Source organism: Cephus cinctus, unplaced genomic scaffold, assembly GCF_000341935.2.
Source record: "Cephus cinctus unplaced genomic scaffold, Ccin1 Ccin1_scaffold0129, whole genome shotgun sequence".
Taxonomy (NCBI): Eukaryota; Metazoa; Arthropoda; class Insecta; order Hymenoptera; family Cephidae; genus Cephus; species Cephus cinctus.
Genome location: NW_014332862.1, coordinates 776,745 through 795,714, shown reverse-complemented (window position 1 = coordinate 795,714; position 18,970 = coordinate 776,745). Strand labels below are relative to the sequence as shown.

At 38.6% G+C, this 18,970-nt stretch overlaps 7 protein-coding genes across 12 annotated transcripts in view; 4 read left to right on the top strand and 3 right to left on the bottom strand.

Moving 5' to 3' along the window:
- Nucleotides 1-100: 100 nt before the first annotated feature.
- LOC107262867 (transmembrane protein 179) lies at nt 101-2,061 on the top strand. Its single transcript, XM_015729496.1, has 2 exons — nt 101-580; nt 700-2,061. Exons 1-2 carry the CDS (start codon nt 471-473, stop codon nt 1,253-1,255), a joined length of 666 nt encoding a protein of 221 aa, XP_015584982.1. The 5' UTR covers nt 101-470; the 3' UTR covers nt 1,256-2,061.
- Nucleotides 1,958-3,230, bottom strand: LOC107262868. The gene is made up of 2 exons (XM_015729498.2): nt 2,832-3,230; nt 1,958-2,736 (listed from the first exon to the last, which is right to left on the bottom strand). Exons 1-2 carry the CDS (start codon nt 2,946-2,948, stop codon nt 2,284-2,286), a joined length of 570 nt encoding a protein of 189 aa, XP_015584984.1. The 5' UTR covers nt 2,949-3,230; the 3' UTR covers nt 1,958-2,283.
- A 152-nt stretch (nt 3,231-3,382) lies between these two features.
- LOC107262869 lies at nt 3,383-4,801 on the bottom strand. The gene is made up of 2 exons (XM_015729499.2): nt 4,139-4,801; nt 3,383-3,997 (listed from the first exon to the last, which is right to left on the bottom strand). The coding sequence occupies exons 1-2, from the start codon at nt 4,253-4,255 to the stop codon at nt 3,566-3,568; spliced, it is 549 nt and encodes a 182-aa protein (XP_015584985.1). The 5' UTR covers nt 4,256-4,801; the 3' UTR covers nt 3,383-3,565.
- Nucleotides 4,802-5,086: 285 nt separating this feature from the next.
- LOC107262861 (dimethyladenosine transferase 2, mitochondrial) lies at nt 5,087-7,178 on the bottom strand. Of its 5 annotated transcripts, none has more exons than XM_015729485.1 (5): nt 6,959-7,178; nt 6,030-6,829; nt 5,633-5,955; nt 5,298-5,545; nt 5,087-5,209 (listed from the first exon to the last, which is right to left on the bottom strand). In XM_015729485.1, the coding sequence occupies exons 2-4, from the start codon at nt 6,816-6,818 to the stop codon at nt 5,323-5,325; spliced, it is 1,335 nt and encodes a 444-aa protein (XP_015584971.1). In that variant the 5' UTR covers nt 6,819-6,829; nt 6,959-7,178; the 3' UTR covers nt 5,087-5,209; nt 5,298-5,322. The 5 variants fall into 5 exon arrangements, with proteins under 5 accessions (XP_015584971.1, XP_024935976.1, XP_015584969.1 ...); XM_025080208.1 differs by having other exon boundaries at nt 7,017-7,143; XM_015729483.2 differs by having other exon boundaries at nt 6,935-7,072.
- Nucleotides 7,110-8,569, top strand: LOC107262864 (DNA repair protein RAD51 homolog 1). Its single transcript, XM_015729489.2, has 2 exons — nt 7,110-7,281; nt 7,372-8,569. The coding sequence occupies exons 1-2, from the start codon at nt 7,135-7,137 to the stop codon at nt 8,305-8,307; spliced, it is 1,083 nt and encodes a 360-aa protein (XP_015584975.1). The 5' UTR covers nt 7,110-7,134; the 3' UTR covers nt 8,308-8,569.
- A 107-nt stretch (nt 8,570-8,676) lies between these two features.
- LOC107262858 (dipeptidyl peptidase 3) lies at nt 8,677-11,936 on the top strand. Of its 2 annotated transcripts, XM_015729477.2 has the most exons (5): nt 8,701-8,832; nt 8,924-9,096; nt 9,382-9,679; nt 9,745-11,509; nt 11,600-11,936. In XM_015729477.2, the coding sequence occupies exons 2-5, from the start codon at nt 8,930-8,932 to the stop codon at nt 11,752-11,754; spliced, it is 2,385 nt and encodes a 794-aa protein (XP_015584963.1). In that variant the 5' UTR covers nt 8,701-8,832; nt 8,924-8,929; the 3' UTR covers nt 11,755-11,936. The 2 variants fall into 2 exon arrangements, with proteins under 2 accessions (XP_015584964.1, XP_015584963.1); XM_015729478.2 differs by lacking the exon at nt 8,924-9,096 and having other exon boundaries at nt 8,677-8,832.
- A 113-nt stretch (nt 11,937-12,049) lies between these two features.
- Nucleotides 12,050-18,970, top strand: part of LOC107262859 (DNA polymerase alpha subunit B) — a 10,027-nt gene continuing 3,106 nt past the window's right edge. The window contains exons 1-3 of the mRNA XM_015729480.2: nt 12,050-12,278; nt 12,797-13,010; nt 13,146-13,200. Of these exons, the coding sequence (XP_015584966.1) occupies nt 12,200-12,278; nt 12,797-13,010; nt 13,146-13,200 (348 nt within the window). The 5' untranslated portion in view covers nt 12,050-12,199. The remainder of the gene's footprint in view (nt 12,279-12,796; nt 13,011-13,145; nt 13,201-18,970) is intronic.

The window sequence follows — 18,970 nt, the reverse complement described above, 5'->3', positions numbered from 1 at the left end:
TATCGTGGCCTGGAATATGTCATTCTATTATTAATTGAATACGATTATTTTACAAGATACTTCGTTTAACCCATTTACGCAGCAATATTTTTATAATTTATTAAACCGAAGACGATCAGCTGTTTTTGCCGCGCCAGGGTATTTCTTTGTCTCTGATCAGAGCTACAGGGGGACATTTGTAGGTTTTGCACTCGTTGGTAACACTGCAGGTTGGCACTGGTTCCTCCGATCAGCTAAAGAAACGTCAGAATTTATTTTGTAAAAGTGCAAGTTCGTCGTGATTGGATAAGTAGTGTTGTTGGTGAAAAAACGTCAGTTCAATTCATACATGAAATATTAATTGGATGAGGTTAAAAGTCGGATGAGCTCATTATACGGCTTTGTATGTCGTTTAAGCGGATTATATTAACTGTAGATTTTGTATAATCTTCCAACATTCACAAGCTAGTTGCCAACTGATTTGGAGCACCATGGCACTAACTAACATTTTACTACTCAGCCAAATAGCAGGATATGTGGTGGCATTATTTTTGTCATTGTGCATTGTTGTGCCAATGAGTCTTCATCAGGATGAATTCAGGTGGATTCTTTTCCTTCTATTGATGTATTTGTGACTGATGTCCTGTTTAATAGCACATAGTTACCAATAACACAGGCCAAGATAAAAATTTCTAAAATCAACGCATCTTTTATTTTCAGGGGGCACTGTCTACTATTTTCTACGGGAGTTTGGCAGGAAACTGATGGGCAGTTTGTTGTTAATTGGGCCTCACAAGCATATTGCAATTATACTATATTTGTTGGTTTAATTCTCTTTCTAACAGCAGCTGTCCAGATTTACCGTCTTTCCATGCTTATGTATCGAGGAGAAGATAGTTCGTTTCTCTCAGCTTTTGTAGACATTGTCAGTTCCATTTTACTGACAACAGTGACATTAATTGCTGCTATTATTATCACACTGGGATTCATGACATGGTGCAAATGTATGACAAAACGATTCCCATCGTGTGAACTAGCTGCTGGAAATGATATTGATAAAGCAGACAAGATTGATACTTCAGGATTTCATATCGAATTGGGAGCTGCACAGTTTGGTGCATGGAGTAGTTTATCTATTTGGGTTGGACTTTCAGTTTTTGCGGTTTTGAAATTACTACGTTATCATCAGTTAGAGAATATGAAGGTCTCAATGTATAGAGAAAGACAAAGACTAATTGAAGCTGCAGCAAGCAGTCAACAATCAGGGCCCAGTTAAAACTAACAACACAAGCATACAACAGACCCTATCGTATTACAGTGATACATGATCATGGTAACATTACGTACAGTTATATAGACATTTGTTAAATTTATATATATCTTATTAACTCCCTGAAGATTTAATATTGTAGGGAATTGTATATTTGAATAATTGTTTCATTGTTTCTATTTTTCAAATATAAAAATGTCCTTATACCAACAGTATGTAGATTCCAGGACAAATGTAATAGATTTTTAATTAACAAAATACTTACTGGTAATCGTGTAAAATTTTTAATCAACTTGCTTTAATTGTCTGTTGCAAAGATCGTAGTTTAAGATAATCAGAATAATTATCTATTGAGCGTAATAATTTCTTTCATTCTTGTTAGCCATATAGTATGAACTATAATCTACTGTAAACGAATGAAATTCTAGCATCCATCAGTCAGTATTACGCACCATACAACCGTATCCACTATAAGCGATTATTATACACAGATAATTGCAAAAAAGAATTTGATAAGGATTGGGATATAGAGAAGACTGTAAATGCTCTGTCTAATAAAAAGAAGAATATGTCTAATGATATAAATCAGACTGCGTTTAATGCTCATATATTTTAGAATCGTGTATATGTATTTTATTTTATACAATTTATTAGAGTTAAATTAACGTAAAGTCAAATCCTTTGACGAGCTAATCAAACACCATCGCATTAACCTAAATGATAAGCGTTTAATATTAGGAGTATTCTTGTAACAAAATTAAAAAAGCGCCAGTGTACACCATATCAAGTAAATATAAAAACCTAAAGCTCGAGCGCACTTTTAAATACATTGTTAACCAGATCCTTGTCATTGACAGTTTCCACCGTATAGTATTTAAAGAAGATTAACCAATCATATACTGTGATATATAATGTGATTAGCTAATCTTCAATTCTGTACGGTAAAATCTAAAGTGAGAATATTGAGCAATATTAATCGTAATAAAACAGTACCAATGAGTATGGCAATGAAATATATAAATTATACGTATACATTAAATCATCTTTCTACAGACACCCAATGAATTTCTACGGCTTCCTGCAGGACACCGATTAGTCGGTGCATCAATAATATTGAAAAGTACCAACTCATTGGGTATGCATTCTATTTCAAATGTAGTTTCATTCACACCCAAGACACCATCTGGTGCACAAGGACCACCGGAGGTCTTGAGTCCATAGCAAGTATTATTATACTGCACCAGACCATCCTCAAGGCATGGATTTTTCTCGCACTTGGGTACCGATTCACCAAGTGGCAGAACAACGTATTCTTTCGGAAGACAGGGTCCCCTCATATAAGCTTCGTGACAGGAATTATTCAATGGAAAGTAAAGAAATCGTGGTCTGCAGTCGCATATCCAAGCACTGACGTGACCATCCCCAGGATACAGTAGCATGTTTTCAGGACAACGTCCAGGAATCATAACAGGAAGTCGTTCTGTTATCTGAAGAGTAAAAAGAGAGAAACAGACTCATCGCGCAAGGATTCACAATGTAATCCTACGAGGACATTTTTGAAAGTTATGTAATGTCAACTTACTTCCGCTTTATTCCCACTTACATGGGACATTTCTTCGTCATTTGGAAAAACTATGTCTTGGCACCATATCCGGAATGTAAATATTAAAAGCGTAAAACTAAATATTATCCACTTCATGTCTTAATTTAATTATTCGGTATCTCTCGTCAGATGAAACTTAACCGGACACTTTTGATCTCTAATTTTTATAGAATCCGATTGTTTATTGAGATTAATTTTATTATAACCAGCTTGATTTTATTCACACAAGTTCAAAGAAATACTCTTTCGCTCTGACCGCAACCAATTTACGAGGCGCTTCAAGAGCTAATGAAACAGTCGTAGATTCTCAAGAAGACTATACGTAAAAATATTGCACCGTTACGACCTGAAGTGACTCTGAAGGCCCCCAAGGCTAACTAGTATCATGTCAAATAAAAGAACAAAAATAGCAATCATCGATGGCCAAGTTATACAGCCGCAACATATTGTACGATTCAGGGACGAGTGCTATAAAAATACAACTGTTTGTAGGTAAAGAACAGTAGGCATGTATATGCGAAGCATACGAAAACTTTTTAACCTTTTATATGTTCAAATTACAGACTGTCTTGATATTTCACAATAATTCGTCACAATTAATTGACTCCTGGAGAAGGAACAGCCTATTGAGGAAATAACACTATATGTGTCTATCTATTTGACTGTTAAACATTTTTCTTTTTTTTTTAACAAAAATCAATTCTTGACCTTTCTCACAAAATTGTCCTGCACGTGCCATTCGCCACCCGACGTGTTCCTGGTCTACAAGCTCTCAGTGGTGCCGATATTATGTTCCGGTTTGGAAATGTAATCTCAATACATCCTATGCTGTATGCATCGTTATGGACCCCAAGAATCTTGCTGGCGTTGCAAACAGTACCAGACTTCCCCAGCTCGTGACAAGTACCGTTAAACATTACAAGTCCATCCGTTAGACAAGGATTTTTCTTACACCTTGCAACCGCTTCATCCTGTCCGAGTATAAGATATTTTCTCGACGAACAGGGACCCTTTCTGTATGGCAAATAGCAGGAATTGTTTGGCGGATAATAGATGAATCCTAAATCGCAATCACAGAATTGATTATCCTCTTCCTCGTTGTAGTACAACTTCATGTTCAATGGACATGAAGTTGATTCGTTTGTCTTATGACCCCCAGAAAAGAAAAAAACAGAAAAAGTTAAATGCTATCACTGTCTCTCGATAAGACTTCATCGATACAATAATGCATGATTTTTGAGACTACTGAACTAAATATATCTATTAATAAGAATTATTTCACTTACGAGTTGTACATGTTGCCCGAAATTTGTGTTGGTAGTTTCATTTGGAAAAGTTATATCTTGCGCCCGTAATGCATTAACGAAAATTAATATCCATCCGACCAATATTAATCCAAACATCTTAGTTAGTTAAAGAAATTTTCCAAAAATTATATACGCCTTGTGACGCTCCACTTAGGGCAACGATGACTGATATAAATATATGACTGCGATGTTTGCCACAAGAGAACTCTATGGCCGTGTGCGAGGAAAACAGACAGAAAGACTACTGATGTATTAATGTTATATGTTGAAAGTTTTGTGCCTTAGAAGCAAATAATCATTGTAGCAGGGTCGCTCGTATCGCTATGAGGCCATTTAATGTGCGATGCTACGTAGTATACTGTAATCGTATGCATAAGGTCGTACGAGCATCATCAAAACTGATTAATTTTGATTTCAACCTCAAAAGAAAAAGTAATTTATGGACACGGGTCATTTACTTATTTCCAAGAATACACTTTGAGGAAGATTGCATCACATGAATTTTCGGAACGGATGAGCGATGGTTAAGGCGGTCTGATAATAACACCTAAACCAAGATAAAATTTTCTTCTGTACGTATAATACTACACAATAACTGAATCTTTGTCTATGTAAAATTTAAGCACGATTTACTTTATAGCTTATGAGATATAACATCAAAGTGTGAATTTCCATTGTATGGATATACTCAATCTATAAAAGTGAATAACTTTAAATTCAATATCTTCATTTTTGTACAGTAGAATGCAATGATTTGTGGCTCGAGTGTTTAGATAATCTTATATTTCCACTTATTTATTTTTGAACCAAGAATTTTGGAAATGTTATTGTCTGTTTAATCTATGCTTTGCTATTACTATTATGATTATCATCAACGAAGCATCCTTATGGTGAAATATTTACTAATGAACTCTTCAGTGATCAATGAATGATTTAAGATTTTAGTATTTATTACGTTGTTTTATTCAAATGTATGTGGTGAAATTACAATCCTTCTATATTAGTTTCGATGGTCCATTTATTTACACGGGGCAGAGATCAGTTATTCGTCTGTGAGAAAAAATATTTTTTTTTGTTAAAGTTGCTAGTTATAATTTCTCAGTGTATTGAATTTTAAATCTATGGTTGTTATATTTACCATTTTCGATACTTTGTTCGACAGGCTACTCAATTCCAGGGACAGTTAACGAATGTGTTCCATAGTAATCATAAAATTTCGACATATATAATTCCAGCGAAGAATAGAACGAGGATCTTTCCATATCGGGCAATTTCCTAAAGTTTTTATAAATCTCAAGTAGCTGCATAGGTTCTAAATGGCCGAATTCTGTAAATATATCGATGCCTTTGGGTATGAATAATGTTCCACAATTTGGTATCCAGTCTCTGTAATAGTGAAAGTAAGATTGTCATGTAAACAAAGACATATTGTATGATTCAAACTTTTGTGCAAAATTCTATTCGTATACTTACTCCAATTTTGGTATAACTCTGGTACTTCTTGATAAAGTGGTCTGCTGGATAAAGAACCAAAATGGAATTGCTGTAGTTTCTTCTAAAATTTCCGTATAGAGATTCGCTTTTGGTTCTATTCTCACAATAACTACGTCTTTATTATCCGCTTGGATCAAATCCTTAGATTTTTTTGTTCTTTTTAAAGAGTTTAGCTTAGATGGCAATGGCAGTATTGCTGACCTTGGTATCGTTCCCAGTTGCTGGTAATGAAAAAATGTTTGAAACAGGATGGAACTTGTTCGATAATAAAAATATCCGTCTGAGCATGTCGCAGATAAGTACTGCAATATAAAAAAAAATCAATTATTGTAATCTTAAAAAATATATATTAGATTAGAGTTTATTGAAAACATACTTTGAAAAGAGATGGTGCCATTCCTATATAAAAAACTGGTCTTCCATACAACATAATGTTATTTTTCAATATTAAAAATATCATTAATTGCTTTATAAATCTTATGGAAGGAAGCATACAAATAATGTGCATGCTTGGTTCTTCTTCATATTGTTTCTTTTGTACACCTTCAAAAGTATTTTTTATTTTATCTCCTTCGCTATGCATATCATTCACTCCCATATTCCACAGACAGTACAGATTATATTGGCGAATATCTATTTTGTCTTGGTACTTATTATCAAGTGTTTTGAGATATGTAATGAAAGATAAATATGGTTCGTACAAATGTATCTTTGGGATTCCTGCATCAATTAGACATTTTGTAAGCTTACCCAAAGCAGGGTTCATTTCAGCAATGAAAGTAGCATTCGCTTTAAGATCATCCACAATCATATCACATATACTCTTTGCTGCACTGTCATCAATTACTATACCCGGACTGGCTATTGAAGTTCTTCTTAAAAACCGTGATGGTAAATATTCAATAAAATCATTTATACCATTTTTTTCAAGACATTCAATAACTTCTTTTGAGCCTTGTGCATGCGCTCGAGCATTGCCGATTTTTAATAAATCTCTTTCAATTTCAAAGCTCTCATTCTTCACTTTTGTGCAACATTGTGATATTCTGTGTAAATTCTTTCGAAGAACAGTATTAAATGATATGCAGGATAAATACCAATTAACATCTTTTATCAGCAATGAGTGTGCTGGAAATGTTAAACCCAATCTTATCCAATGCATCATTAATATAAGTTCTGTAAACCATAAAGAATATAGTGTTATCACTCCTGTTGAGCCTATTCATTATGAGGTTAAGTTTTGAAATTAATAGCGTATAAAAAGTATAACGCACTCGATACCTTATACAATTATAAAATTCATACTTTACAAAAAATCACTACAGGAACAGAATTTTATTTATTTATTATTTATGATTTTTACTTTCATTCATAATAATGCTTTTGTAGTAGAACACAGTTGAAATTTAGAACTCCACGCTTTTGCGGCGTTTCCGCTAGGCTCCATTGTATCTGTTGGCGCGAAGCCGTTATGGTTATGAATGTTTTCTCTTCCACCACTCATCGTCTCAATCGTTCGAACTTGTCAAGCCATGTCGGCCGCCGCGACAGCCACCACTTTATCTGCTCAAGGAGATGAGGATCTCGACGATTATAATCCACAGGCGAAGCTTATACAAACGCTTGAAGTGAGACCAACTTCTGAACATCATCTGTTCTTTGGAATTCTTATATTTCTGTAGTAAGAATGATGCGTGAATCTCTTCATCTGACTTTAGGGCAATGGAATTACGGCTGGGGATATTAAGAAACTTCAAGATGCTGGTTATTATACGGTGGAAGCTGTCGCATATACTCCTAAGAAACACCTTATAACAATCAAGGGTATCAGTGAAGCGAAGGCTGACAAGATTCTTCAAGAAGCTTCAAAACTTGTGGTGATGGGGTTTAAAAGTGCTACTGAGATTCATCAGACCCGTGCCAATACTGTATTCCTAACCACAGGCTCTACGGAGCTGGATAGATTGTTGGGTGGAGGAATTGAGACTGGTTCAATTACAGAGATATTTGGTGAATTCAGAACAGGAAAGTCTCAGCTCTGTCATACTTTAGCAGTAAATTGTCAATTACCGATAGATATGGGTGGTGCTGAAGGTAAATGTCTCTATATAGATACAGAAGGTACATTTCGTCCTGAGAGATTAATTGCAGTTGCTGAAAGATATCAAATTGCTGGGGACTCAGTTCTAGACAATGTTGCTTGCGCTAGAGCATATAATACTGATCATCAGACTCAACTTTTGATACAAGCTAGCGCAATGATGATAGAATCTCGATATGCTTTGCTTATAGTAGACAGTGCTACAGCCCTGTATCGCACAGATTACTCTGGCAGGGGAGAACTAGCAGCTAGACAAATGCATTTAGCTAGATTTCTGAGAATGTTGCTACGAATAGCAGATGAGCATGGTGTTGCTATTGTGATTACCAATCAAGTTGTTGCTCAAGTTGATGGAGCAGCAAGTATGTTTGGTGGAGATCAGAAAAAGCCTATAGGTGGTAATATTATTGCACATGCGAGTACCACGCGGTTATATTTACGAAAAGGTAGAGGTGAGACTAGAATATGTAAAATATATGATTCGCCGTGTCTGCCAGAAAATGAAGCAACATTTGCTATAAATCCTGATGGTATCGGGGATGTGAAAGAATAATGAAAACTGCAATCTGTTATTAATAACAATATAATTATTTAATTATCAATCATGCACAATGATAAGCTCATAATATTGTATTATGGTAACATTTAACTATGAAAACATAATTTCTTCTGACAATCAGTGTGATTGATAACTGAATAATAAATGTATAAAACATATTTTGTCTGACATTTTACTAGCAATACATACATAATTGGATTAAGTAAATATTTTTATAAGATTGATGTAAAGAGAATAAATTGTTATTTAACATTCATTTAATATATGTATAATTATATAATTAACTATTAAACAGGTTTTTTTATAACGTAATCCTGTTTCTAACAAAATTAGAGAGAAATTTCTACCGTGCCTCTCAGATTGCATATTGCGCATGCGTAAACTGCGCTTCACATACCGAAAAGCTGTCCTGTTTGTAGGTTGGATCTATGTGCTTCGGGTGAATTTATTAATTGCCAATTTTTCATTATCGTACAGTTTGAGCGGTGCTTGCAAGTGACCGTGTGTATTTATATAAAGGTGGAATCTCTTTGGCTATGCATAAAAATATAATATTGCGTTAAGTAGCCGCAATGAACCTTATTGTTTGTCTTTTATTGTAATTTCTTAGTAGACGATGTTCAAATTGTGCAAGTCAAAGGTGCTCCTACGAGCTGTCACTTATGATAAAGTCGGTTTACACCGGTTGTACGTTATGAAAAATCTCGAGAGAATGAAAAATGTTAAGCCTACCAGGAACTTTAAGTGGGACGTGAAAAATTTGAAAAGGGGTTGCAGCCTTTGGTGGGTTATCCGCTAATGAATAGCTCTTTAACGGCCCTTATGTTCCACAACATCAAATATTTCGATTACTTTCCACTTGTTGGATCATGATATTTTCTCAAGTAAACGCGAATTTAATTGTCTGTTGAAGTGTAATTTTTATTTGTTTGCTTAAAAATTTTCACCGTCTGTTAAAATTGTCTGTATATTATTTAATGGGTTCATATGCAGGTTTAACTTAACTTTCTATCCGTATTTTCTATCATTCTCTCATTTAGATATATTTAATGAATTTTCTTTTGTTAGTCCGTGTAGAAATTACAAGACAATGTGTGACGATATCACCTTGTTTACTTTACCAAATGATCAGCCAATTGTTGCCTTGGAATGCGAGACAGCATTCAATGCATTGACTGCCAAAGAAAAGTTATACGCACATTACTTGAGTCAGGCTGCATGGAACGGTGGCCTTATTGCACTGGTGCAAACATCACCTGAATCTCCACTGATATTTGCTCTTCTACATAAGATTTTTACCAAACAAAACCCAGACGATTTGAAAAAGGCAGCACTGGAACGTGGTGTGACCGAAGATGAATTCACTGTATGAAACATGTTTCTAAGGATTATGTGTAGGTGAATATTTATAATCTTTTTCTTATTTTCTAGGCATTCCTTGTGTATGCATGTGGAGTATTCTCTAATTCAGGTAACTATAAGTCCTTTGGAGATAGTAAGCTAATTCCTAACCTGCCCAAAGAACGATTTGAACTGATTGTGAAAGCCTCCAAAGCATACACTGAGCAACCTAAGGAAATTGAAACGATCTGGAGTACCATACAGGAGAATATATTTTCCCTAGAGGAAAGATTAAAATCTTTAGGTCTTGGAGACAAAGGAATTACAACCTACTTTTCCTCAAACTGTACAGCAGAGGATGCTGAAATAGTAAATGAATTTATGCAGAGTAAGGGATTGGAGTCTTACAATGCGCGCTGCTTTAAAACAACAGAGCCCTGTGCTGATTCGACTGATAAGAAATTCCGAAACGTTTATGAGATTAGGTTGGCTTCCGTCGAGGAGGGAGATGATTCTAATATTACTTTGGCACCAGAAATATTCAAGGATGCCAAATTCAAAATTACCAGAGGAGACTATAGCCAACTTCTCTTTTCCGTCGTAGAGAATTTACGCAAAGCTAAGGAATACGCTGCAAATGAAAACGAGATAAATATGCTCGATAGATATATTAATCACTTTACGACGGGTTCCTTGGAGGAACACAAAAATGGTTCCCGCTTTTGGATCAAGGATAAAGGACCTGTAATCGAAACTTACATTGGTTTCATCGAAACATACAGGGATCCAGTAGGACAGCGAGGAGAATTCGAAGGATTCGTAGCGATGGTGAACAAGGAGATGTCACGAAAATTTGCAACCTTAGTTGCCAAAGCTGAGGAACTCCTACCGAAGTTACCATGGGGCAAGGACTTCGAGAAGGACGAATTTCTAAGGCCGGATTTTACGTCCTTAGATGTTTTAACATTTTCCGGTTCTGGAATTCCTGCAGGAATCAATATACCTAATTACGATGAAATCAGGCAGTCTGAAGGTTTCAAAAATGTCTCACTGGGTAATGTCATTCCTGCTAATATGCAACTGGACGTTATTCCTTTCTTGTCTGACGAGGATCAGGCGCTCATGAACAAGTTCCGGATAAATAGTTTCGAAGTTCAAGTTGGTCTGCATGAACTCCTGGGTCATGGCAGTGGGAAACTGTTTAGAAGTCTTGGTAACGGTCAGTTCAACTATAATAAAGATCGTGTTGTAAATCCATTAACTAATGAATTGGTAACAAAATACTTTCTCGAGGGTGAAACGTACGATTCGAAATTTGGCGCTCTGGGTTCCTCTTATGAAGAATGTCGGGCAGAAGCTGTAGGGCTCTATTTAAGTCTCGAGGAGGAAGTGATTAAGATATTCGGTTACGAAGATAAGGATATTCAGAATATCATTTATGTAAACTGGTTATCCTTATTATGGGCCGGTTGCGCAAAAGCTCTGGAGATGTATCAACCAACTACAAAGAAGTGGTTGCAAGCCCACTCTCAGGCCAGATACGTTCTATTAAGAGTATGTCTGGAAGCTGGGGAGGATTTCGTGAACGTGGTGGAGTCTGAGCCAGGAGAGAACTTGCGATTGATTGTGGACAGAACCAAAATTCATACAGTGGGTAAAAAGGCTATCGGAGAATTCCTGAAAAAACTACAGATATACAAAAGTACTGGTGATGTTGAAGCTGCCAAGGAGATGTATGGCAGATACAGCGAGGTACCTGAGTCTGGACCACAGCCTTGGGCTCGCTGGAGAAAAATCGTCCTGGCTCATACGCAGGCACGAAAAATCTTCATACAGTCTAATACCTTTATTGACAGTAAGTGTATTGATCTCAGATTTTTAATAATAAAATGTAAAGATTCTAACAACAAGAATAATTGATATCCATTTTCTATTTCAATTTCAGAAAATGGTGAAGATATCAATGTGAAGTTGAAGAAGTACGAGCCTACATTCGAAGGACTCATTCAGTCTTGGGCAGAGCGTTTTCCATCTTCAGAGACATCGCAAAACCTTGTTGCTCTTTTCGAAAAGGATCAAATGTATTTTATGAACAATTAACTCTGTCAAGCTTAAAGGTCACATCGGCTACAACTGCATGAGATTGTTGTCATTTTGATGAATTTTCAACAAATCTTTTGGAGTTATTTATCAAGAGTAATTATGAAACAGACCACTTTTTCGTAACTATAAATGATTTTATCTTTTACAAAGGTGCACAATTAAATATTAAAAAGTAATAATTAGTGTGTAAACCATTACTAATACCCAATAAATACCAACTAGAGAGCTAATGGATCCTTTCTTCTCAGAAAGGAACAACTAGACGATACACAAGTATAGAATATTCCCGATTTTCGTATGCATGTACATCCATACAAAGCAAATTTGAAAGAATCACGCCATTGTGTCATTCAGTTAAGATGGCAGCAGAATCGCTTTAAACAAATCGCGGCGGCGTCCCATCCGTCAGTTTTGGCGGGAAGACCGTAACGTCCGGAGCAAAATGGTGGCGAAGGAAGCGTTGATAGAACAGTTCCAGGCTTTGGGTTCAAACGTCGAGGATAACGCCGTTTTAAATAAATGTAAGTAATCCTTCCAATATCTGCAAAATTCAAGTAATAAACTTTATTCGTTCTGAAGAAAAATCTTGCTTTAATTCGTCCCTACATACACACATTAGTTTCGCAAACCGTTCCACGTTGGGGGACGCTTCCCACAAAGAAGCCTGCAGTAATTGAGGGTAATGGCTAAGGAATGTGTCTCATTATTGTTAATTGTCCGCCGAACGGAGGACGTCTGAGTCTCTAGGGTGAATGGATTATTATTGTCATTACACTAATGCGAAGTAGAAGATTATGAGAATATCATTGCAATAAAAAAATCTCTGACCTATAGCTTCTATCTTGTCTTAGAATAATTATATCGTTAATCGTCTGATAAAAAGATTTGTTGTGTTTTTTAGCTCTTACGAATATTTATACAGACCGAATATTTCGTAGTGGTTAACCTGTTGTTTGACTGGAGAACATAACCTAATAAAACGGACGCCGTGTGCCATGACGCTTCGAGTCTAACGGCAATTTTTTAACTTTTGATTCAGGTCTTGATCTTTGCGACTCGTATGGTATAGACGAGGAGACGTTCGTCGAGATATGGGTGGCATTCAGCGTCCCACGTTATAAAAGTCTTGATCCGACTTTGGAAGGTCTTGGACAGCTGGAGCGTATAGAATTAAAAAAGGGAAATAAACTGCGAGTTGAAAAAGATCTGTCCAAACTTGCAGTCTACAATTCCTGCAACTCCAAGCAATACAAGTATCCTTTAATATGCATATCAACTATCCTGTGTTACGATTAATATTGAGTTAGTGACATCGCTAACATTCGTACATTGCTTTCTTTGCTTTGAACTTGCAAATCTTTATATTCAAACCTTAAATAGAGAAATAGTGAAAATGATGACCTTCTTGAGATGTATGGAGGAAGAACACCTACTACGCCAAAAGTGAGTATTAGAAATATCATTAATATTATGCTAGTATATTATTACTATTACGATCCATCTAAGGATTTCCAATGATAATTATATAGCTCTTAATGTATCCTTAGTGTGTGAATACATAATTGGTTGCCAGTTAATGATATGAATCCCAAAATGTCCGCCCACCGTGGGATCTGCCATCTTTTTACCATTTTAAATCTGATTGTGTTAGTAATTTGAGCGTGGAATAATCCTAAGCCCACTGGCATTGCTAAATCATTGTGGGAACAGAAATTGAAAAAAGGAAATAAGCTGTAGTTTTGAGGGTTCAGGTTGTTTCGAAATTCCATGAACCGTGTCATTATAAGGCTGTATCTCTCCCTCTTTATACATTTCTCTTTCCTTCATTCTCTTCCATTCGCTCTTTCTCTCTATATACCACTACTACATTACTAGTACTGTATATTGGTATTACTACTACTATTATCACCACCACCACCACAACCACTACTACGATAACTGCTATTAGTATTGTACCATGCAGGACTGGCTGCCAATATGCCCAGCCTATGTTAACTCATCTATAGCCAGGTAGGCTGAGCTAGAACTCTTGTAAACAAGTTTTCTAGTGGAGCGAAACCCGCCTGGATTTTTTGCCAGGCAGACTCGCTTTGTTGCATTTTTCCGGTGGAGAATTACAAGGGCGTATCTCCTGGTAGTCGAAACGATCGACATTGCCATTGGCCCATTCTACTTCGTTACTGTTGCTGCTGTTGTTCGACTTCCCCTTTACGTTGTTGGTTTCGAAGCAGTCACTATAATTCTAATTACGGTTCGACATTAGCAAGGGAGCATAGCCGCTTTTTATTTTTTTTCGTGCAAACTTTTCCGTCGCCAATATCATCGTAATCGTGATGAGATACCGAATATTGTGAAGTTAACAAAAAATTTCCCTTTGACATATTCGCGAATACTCAATGATAGACAAATTCGCGACGACAGGCGTCTTGGACGACTCGTGTTTGTCAGTTCTGTGAATTCGTCGACGTTGCACGTGACGAAAGGAGAACGTGGTTGTTGAAACTACCTTGCTAGGAAGTATAACAGCGTATAACGCTGTTCTTAAATTGTTTGTTGACCGTAGACACTTGCATTGTTATCTATGAAAATCGCTTGTTTTACGTGACATAGGATCCCCCTCTTGGAGTCTGCGTGTCTCTGTACACGCGGGTCCAGGCACAGTCTGGCAACGTTGCGACAGATTTACCGCTTTCAGCCACGTGAGTCAAACTCATGAAAACTTTGGTCAAATCAGCATTTCTCATTCTTTGTTCAAGGATGCTGCGCCCATTAACGATCATCACCGCGGATACTCTAAAATCTGAAATTAGCGCATAGCAATTCGATAGGCCTGTACACGTATATTAAGCAATCATGGAATGTGTACGTCGTTAACAACTTTCAGCATCTACTTGTCTCTACTACTCACCGTGCAAGGTAGTAAACGTTAGAATTAAGTAATTTTCATGAAGCATTGGTAAATTCACGGAACTGTCCTTAGAGTTCCTCTTTCTTACACGGCGAATGATTTATATCGGCGCTGGCAACACTGTCGCGCATTCTTCGCGCTGCTACAGTCCCAATGACGTAACGAGTCTACCTGCGGACCCAATTCTCCTGGGGCCTGGTCCTGGGACCCTCTTTTCTGCAGGGTTGCAAGAGCGTGAGAAGAAGAAAAAAAATAACAGCTTCTGACCGGATACAAGAAAATTCTGTTATAACAGAATTTCAAGATACAAATAACGTCAGCGAAGAAAAGTCGAATAAACACCATCCTCTTCCTTGCACGAAATCTCTTATTGTTCTGTAACGAAGATCCGGGTAAAGTGTGATCATATTTAGAGACGCTTCTTCGTCACTCCCGTCTCGAATCAAGGATCTGGAAAAACCCGTTTGTCGTCGCGCCCGGGCACCCTCTTCTGTTCCCCACTGTGCTCTACGGCACTGCCTAGTGGTACTGGTTGTATAGTCGTCGTTGCCACATCCTTCGAACGAGGGCGGGGATTCACTTTCGGGATGTTGTCCGATTATATCGCGTCTTTTTACCTTTCGATTCTTCCCCTTCTGTTCATCTCTTCATTTCTTTCTTTCTACAACGTTCGGAGAACAATGCGCCCTCCGAAAGTCACGATTTGGATTTCCACGAATAGACATGCAGTACCGGATACTTTTGCTTTCTCTTGTTGGGCTTTGCCAGAGCAACGCTTTAGCCGTTACACAGATTTTTACAATAGACGCGAAATAGAATCGCCAGAGAGATTTTAACGTGACGTGAATTGGCGTCATAGGATTGTATATGATATATGGGGGTAACTTACCCGTATGCGTGCTGTCAATTAATATTTCGTTGGTTGAAATGTGTTTGATCGTTCGGAAGCGACGGGAAAGTATACGTGGGAAACGCAGTTAATCGAGGATGTAGAGAAAGATTGACGTTATTTAGCAACAGGTGTTTTGTGCTGCACGAGGAAGGTTAGGTCAGGTTAAGGTTTATGGTACATGTAAATGAGTTAGTGCTCGTAAAGATCTCGTTTTCTCTAATTAAAAAGTCATATTTTCTTTAAAGAAACGACTCGAGTATCACGACCTTTCTGAGTTAGCAGTCAGAGAAACAGAATTTAAAAAAAAAAAAATATTGTGGGGTACGAAGACAGCGAATATTCTAACGATTTCCCGACAGGTGGGTTGTATATAGAGGAGGAGGAAGAAGAAAAAGGTTGGCAGAGAGGCTCACAGGCCGCCAGTAATTCCTGCCACAAAAATCATCCAGGTAGATTGCCGCCATTAACCCCACTCCTGTAATTTCTCCCACAAAGGACTCAGGCTCCCTCCTTCCTTTCCTCAGCTCACCGTATATAAATTTGCTCGCTGAGAGAACGGCTTTCCCACTGGTGGGGATAGGAGTAACACGATTCGTCCTGGAGGGGGTAACTCCCCACCAAACAAACCCGACCAGATTTCTTTCAAAGGGAATAATTTCAGTTTTCAAGGACGCGGTCGCCGCCATCGTGTCGTGCTCGGCTGCTCGCCGAAACAAAGCGACGTCTCTCTTGTGTTCTCAGTTTCCTAGGCAGCAGAGGCCTTACTAGAATTTCGACGCTTTTCTCTAAAGAAAATGGAAGCTCGCGAATCCTGTGGCTTCGTAAAGGAGCATACTACGAGTCAAAAGTTAATCGTACGGTCTCCAGACAGTGGTTCTTGTAACGGCGTTGTGCTAGAGACGACGCCGTGCTGTGTCGGGAGACGCTGCGCGTCATGCTGTCAGCTTCGTGAGAGTTCCCGTGTGTATAGAAGGTACGCGTACTGTGCTGGTTTTTTTTTTCAAGTGTTTTCTGTGATATGTCATCGTAACGCTAATTCCAAACAGAGGAAACCACGTTCCTCGTTACGTGTCGCAGTTTCCATCTTTCACTGTCTGGCGTCGCGGCGGGACGCAGATCACTCGGGAATCGCATCCCGAGTTACGGCGTCTCTGTAGGAACGCGTCGTCACCGCCATTACAAAAGTTTCGTTGTGTGTTTTCGTACGTTCGTCGTTGCCAACACGGACGCGTGGCGTCGGGACGGACCTGTTGCTTCTCTTGAGGTTGACTCGTTCAAATGCTCTTTCTTCTCTCTTACGTGTACATACATACATTATCCCTTCTCTTTCTCTCTATCGGTCGATTTAACCAAGAATACTATTTTCAAACACGACAAGCGGCTTTACTGACGGTTTTCGCATGGATGCCGCCGCGTTCCGATGTCTCGCGTCGTCCTTACGCACGGTGACGTCACATTTCTCAAAATGACTCTTAAGCCGGCTGGGTGACGCGTTGCGTCACGTCGCCTCGCCGACCTGTTGATTCTCTCACGCGGCGTCCCTTTCTTTTTCCACGATGCTCTTCGCTCCTTTCAATGACCGTTACCAAGGTCTACCGTGACTCCGTCTCGTTTCTTTCTCGTTTTTTTAATTCTCTCTTTTCAAATACGCGCACAAGTTATCCGTAATTGTACAAATTTTATGGTAGCTCCCACCGGCTATATATTCATATCGGACTGAATGGCAGTTTCAATGGTTCGCAATAGCGATTGGATGAGGGCCGGTGAGTGTATCGAGTAGCTGCGAAATATGGGTCGGCCTAGAAAGTAGTTCTCATGTATACTCAGAGAACGGGGTATTTAGTCGATGACTTTAACTATCACGCCATACGTTCTACACAATTTCATTGTTAAAGGTTTTACATACAATGCACTCGAGCAAATCTGGTAATATTTGAGGTTACAAGGTACCTTTGGATTCTTCGATTTATTTATATTACATTCGTTTCTTGTTTTGTCTGTACCAATCGTTGCTTTAGGCTTCCATTGCGTTAGACGATCCTTAGGCTCTTTTTGACGCCGGTCGAAAGCCTCATCGCGTGCCACTATGGATGACGCTGCGTCGTTTCGACTTTGCCTTAAATTTGCAGAAGACTCGAAGGGGACTCGCGTTTCCTCTTGTTACTTTTCACGAATTCATTTCTCTCTTCCTTTACGACAAAGACTGCCGCAAGAAGCGTTTCAATTTTCGAAGCTAGAAATTTCAATGTCTCAATTCTCGTCCGGCGTCTATCTAGAATTCGCATAATTCATGGTTGTGCGGATTTTCATGGAATACAAAATTATTACCCTCTCTTACGATATATGCATAACTGTACTGTACTGTAACTCTTAACTGTACAAGATTTACAACTTGTGTGTGTGAGAGTGCGAGAGAGAGAGAGAGAGAGTGAACAAAATAATAGTACGATTTACGCAGCCACAATAATGGCTTTCAGGCATTCGGCACTTCCTTTCAATTCGCCATTAAACCTTCACTTTCTCTTCTCGCGTATCGGCATGTCAGTCGTTCGCCATTTCTCACACACACACTGTATACTCGTAGAAGAATAGAATCCCAGGTATCTCACAAGGATACTCCTCAGTGTTCTCTACCTGAGTCGAAACTTCTCCAACGGCTTTTCATAATTTTGAATCCGGAGGCCATTTTCCTTACCGCTACGGACTCCGAGCATTCAGGACTCTCCGTAGGAGGAGCTACCTGACCGCGGGAATGTTACCTCGGGTCCACCACGTGACGTATTTTCGTTTTATTTTTAACTCCGTACGTGGCACCGTGTTTGCGTTCGCGCGGCTTTTCTTCGCGTCCAAGGTCTCGGACGAGAAGCGTCAGACTAGCTACGCCAAAGATAAATATCAAGACACACGAAATATGTATCCTCTCGGCCACGTCCTCCTTACCTGCCATCTTCTTTTACCGGTTACTTCCTAGAGGATACATAATATCTTTCACCATCTTGGTTTACGACCCTTTTGATTCGTGGACGGTTCTTCACGAACCGTGCCTCGTCCAATTAAGTGCAATTGACCGACAACCGGCTGCCCAATCTCGAGACCCTGCTCCTCCCCTCCTACTCCTCCTCCCTCTGTCCATCAGCGTCCCTCTCATCGTCTCTCTTCTTCGGATCTTCTTGATCGAGCGCACCCGTCGAAAGACTCTCTCTCTCTCTCTCTCTCTCTCTCTCTCTCTCTCTCTCTTTCTATCCCTGCTATCGACGCAGTCAGCAGCTTGCGAGCTGCAACGCGTAATCCAATTGAAGGAAATCAATATTCGTCTGCATCTGAATTGACTGCATTCCCCGCATGAAACACGAGTAACTGGTAAAAGTTCAACGTCATTTCCCACGGTGCGCCGGGTGTTTGCTGAAGAGAGA

Excerpts from the sequence above, each read along its gene's own strand:
- LOC107262867 (XM_015729496.1), top strand. The coding sequence starts at position 471 with ATGGCACTAACTAACATTTTACTACTCAGCCAAATAGCAGGATATGTG. Across the intron at positions 581-699 it reads CTTCATCAGGATGAATTCAG|GGGGCACTGTCTACTATTTT; the intron begins GTGGATTCTTTT and ends TTTTATTTTCAG.
- LOC107262868 (XM_015729498.2), bottom strand. The coding sequence starts at position 2,948 with ATGAAGTGGATAATATTTAGTTTTACGCTTTTAATATTTACATTCCGG. Across the intron at positions 2,737-2,831 it reads TAAGTGGGAATAAAGCGGAA|ATAACAGAACGACTTCCTGT; the intron begins GTAAGTTGACAT and ends TTTACTCTTCAG.
- LOC107262869 (XM_015729499.2), bottom strand. The coding sequence starts at position 4,255 with ATGTTTGGATTAATATTGGTCGGATGGATATTAATTTTCGTTAATGCA. Across the intron at positions 3,998-4,138 it reads TCGGGCAACATGTACAACTC|ACAAACGAATCAACTTCATG; the intron begins GTAAGTGAAATA and ends GGGGGTCATAAG.
- LOC107262861 (XM_025080208.1), bottom strand. Across the intron at positions 5,956-6,029 it reads TGGCACCATCTCTTTTCAAA|TACTTATCTGCGACATGCTC; the intron begins GTATGTTTTCAA and ends TTTATATTGCAG. Across the intron at positions 5,546-5,632 it reads AGAGTTATACCAAAATTGGA|AGACTGGATACCAAATTGTG; the intron begins GTAAGTATACGA and ends TCACTATTACAG.
- LOC107262864 (XM_015729489.2), top strand. The coding sequence starts at position 7,135 with ATGTTTTCTCTTCCACCACTCATCGTCTCAATCGTTCGAACTTGTCAA. Across the intron at positions 7,282-7,371 it reads AGCTTATACAAACGCTTGAA|GGCAATGGAATTACGGCTGG; the intron begins GTGAGACCAACT and ends ATCTGACTTTAG.
- LOC107262858 (XM_015729477.2), top strand. The coding sequence starts at position 8,930 with ATGTTCAAATTGTGCAAGTCAAAGGTGCTCCTACGAGCTGTCACTTAT. Across the intron at positions 9,680-9,744 it reads TGACCGAAGATGAATTCACT|GCATTCCTTGTGTATGCATG; the intron begins GTATGAAACATG and ends CTTATTTTCTAG. Across the intron at positions 11,510-11,599 it reads GTCTAATACCTTTATTGACA|AAAATGGTGAAGATATCAAT; the intron begins GTAAGTGTATTG and ends TTTCAATTTCAG.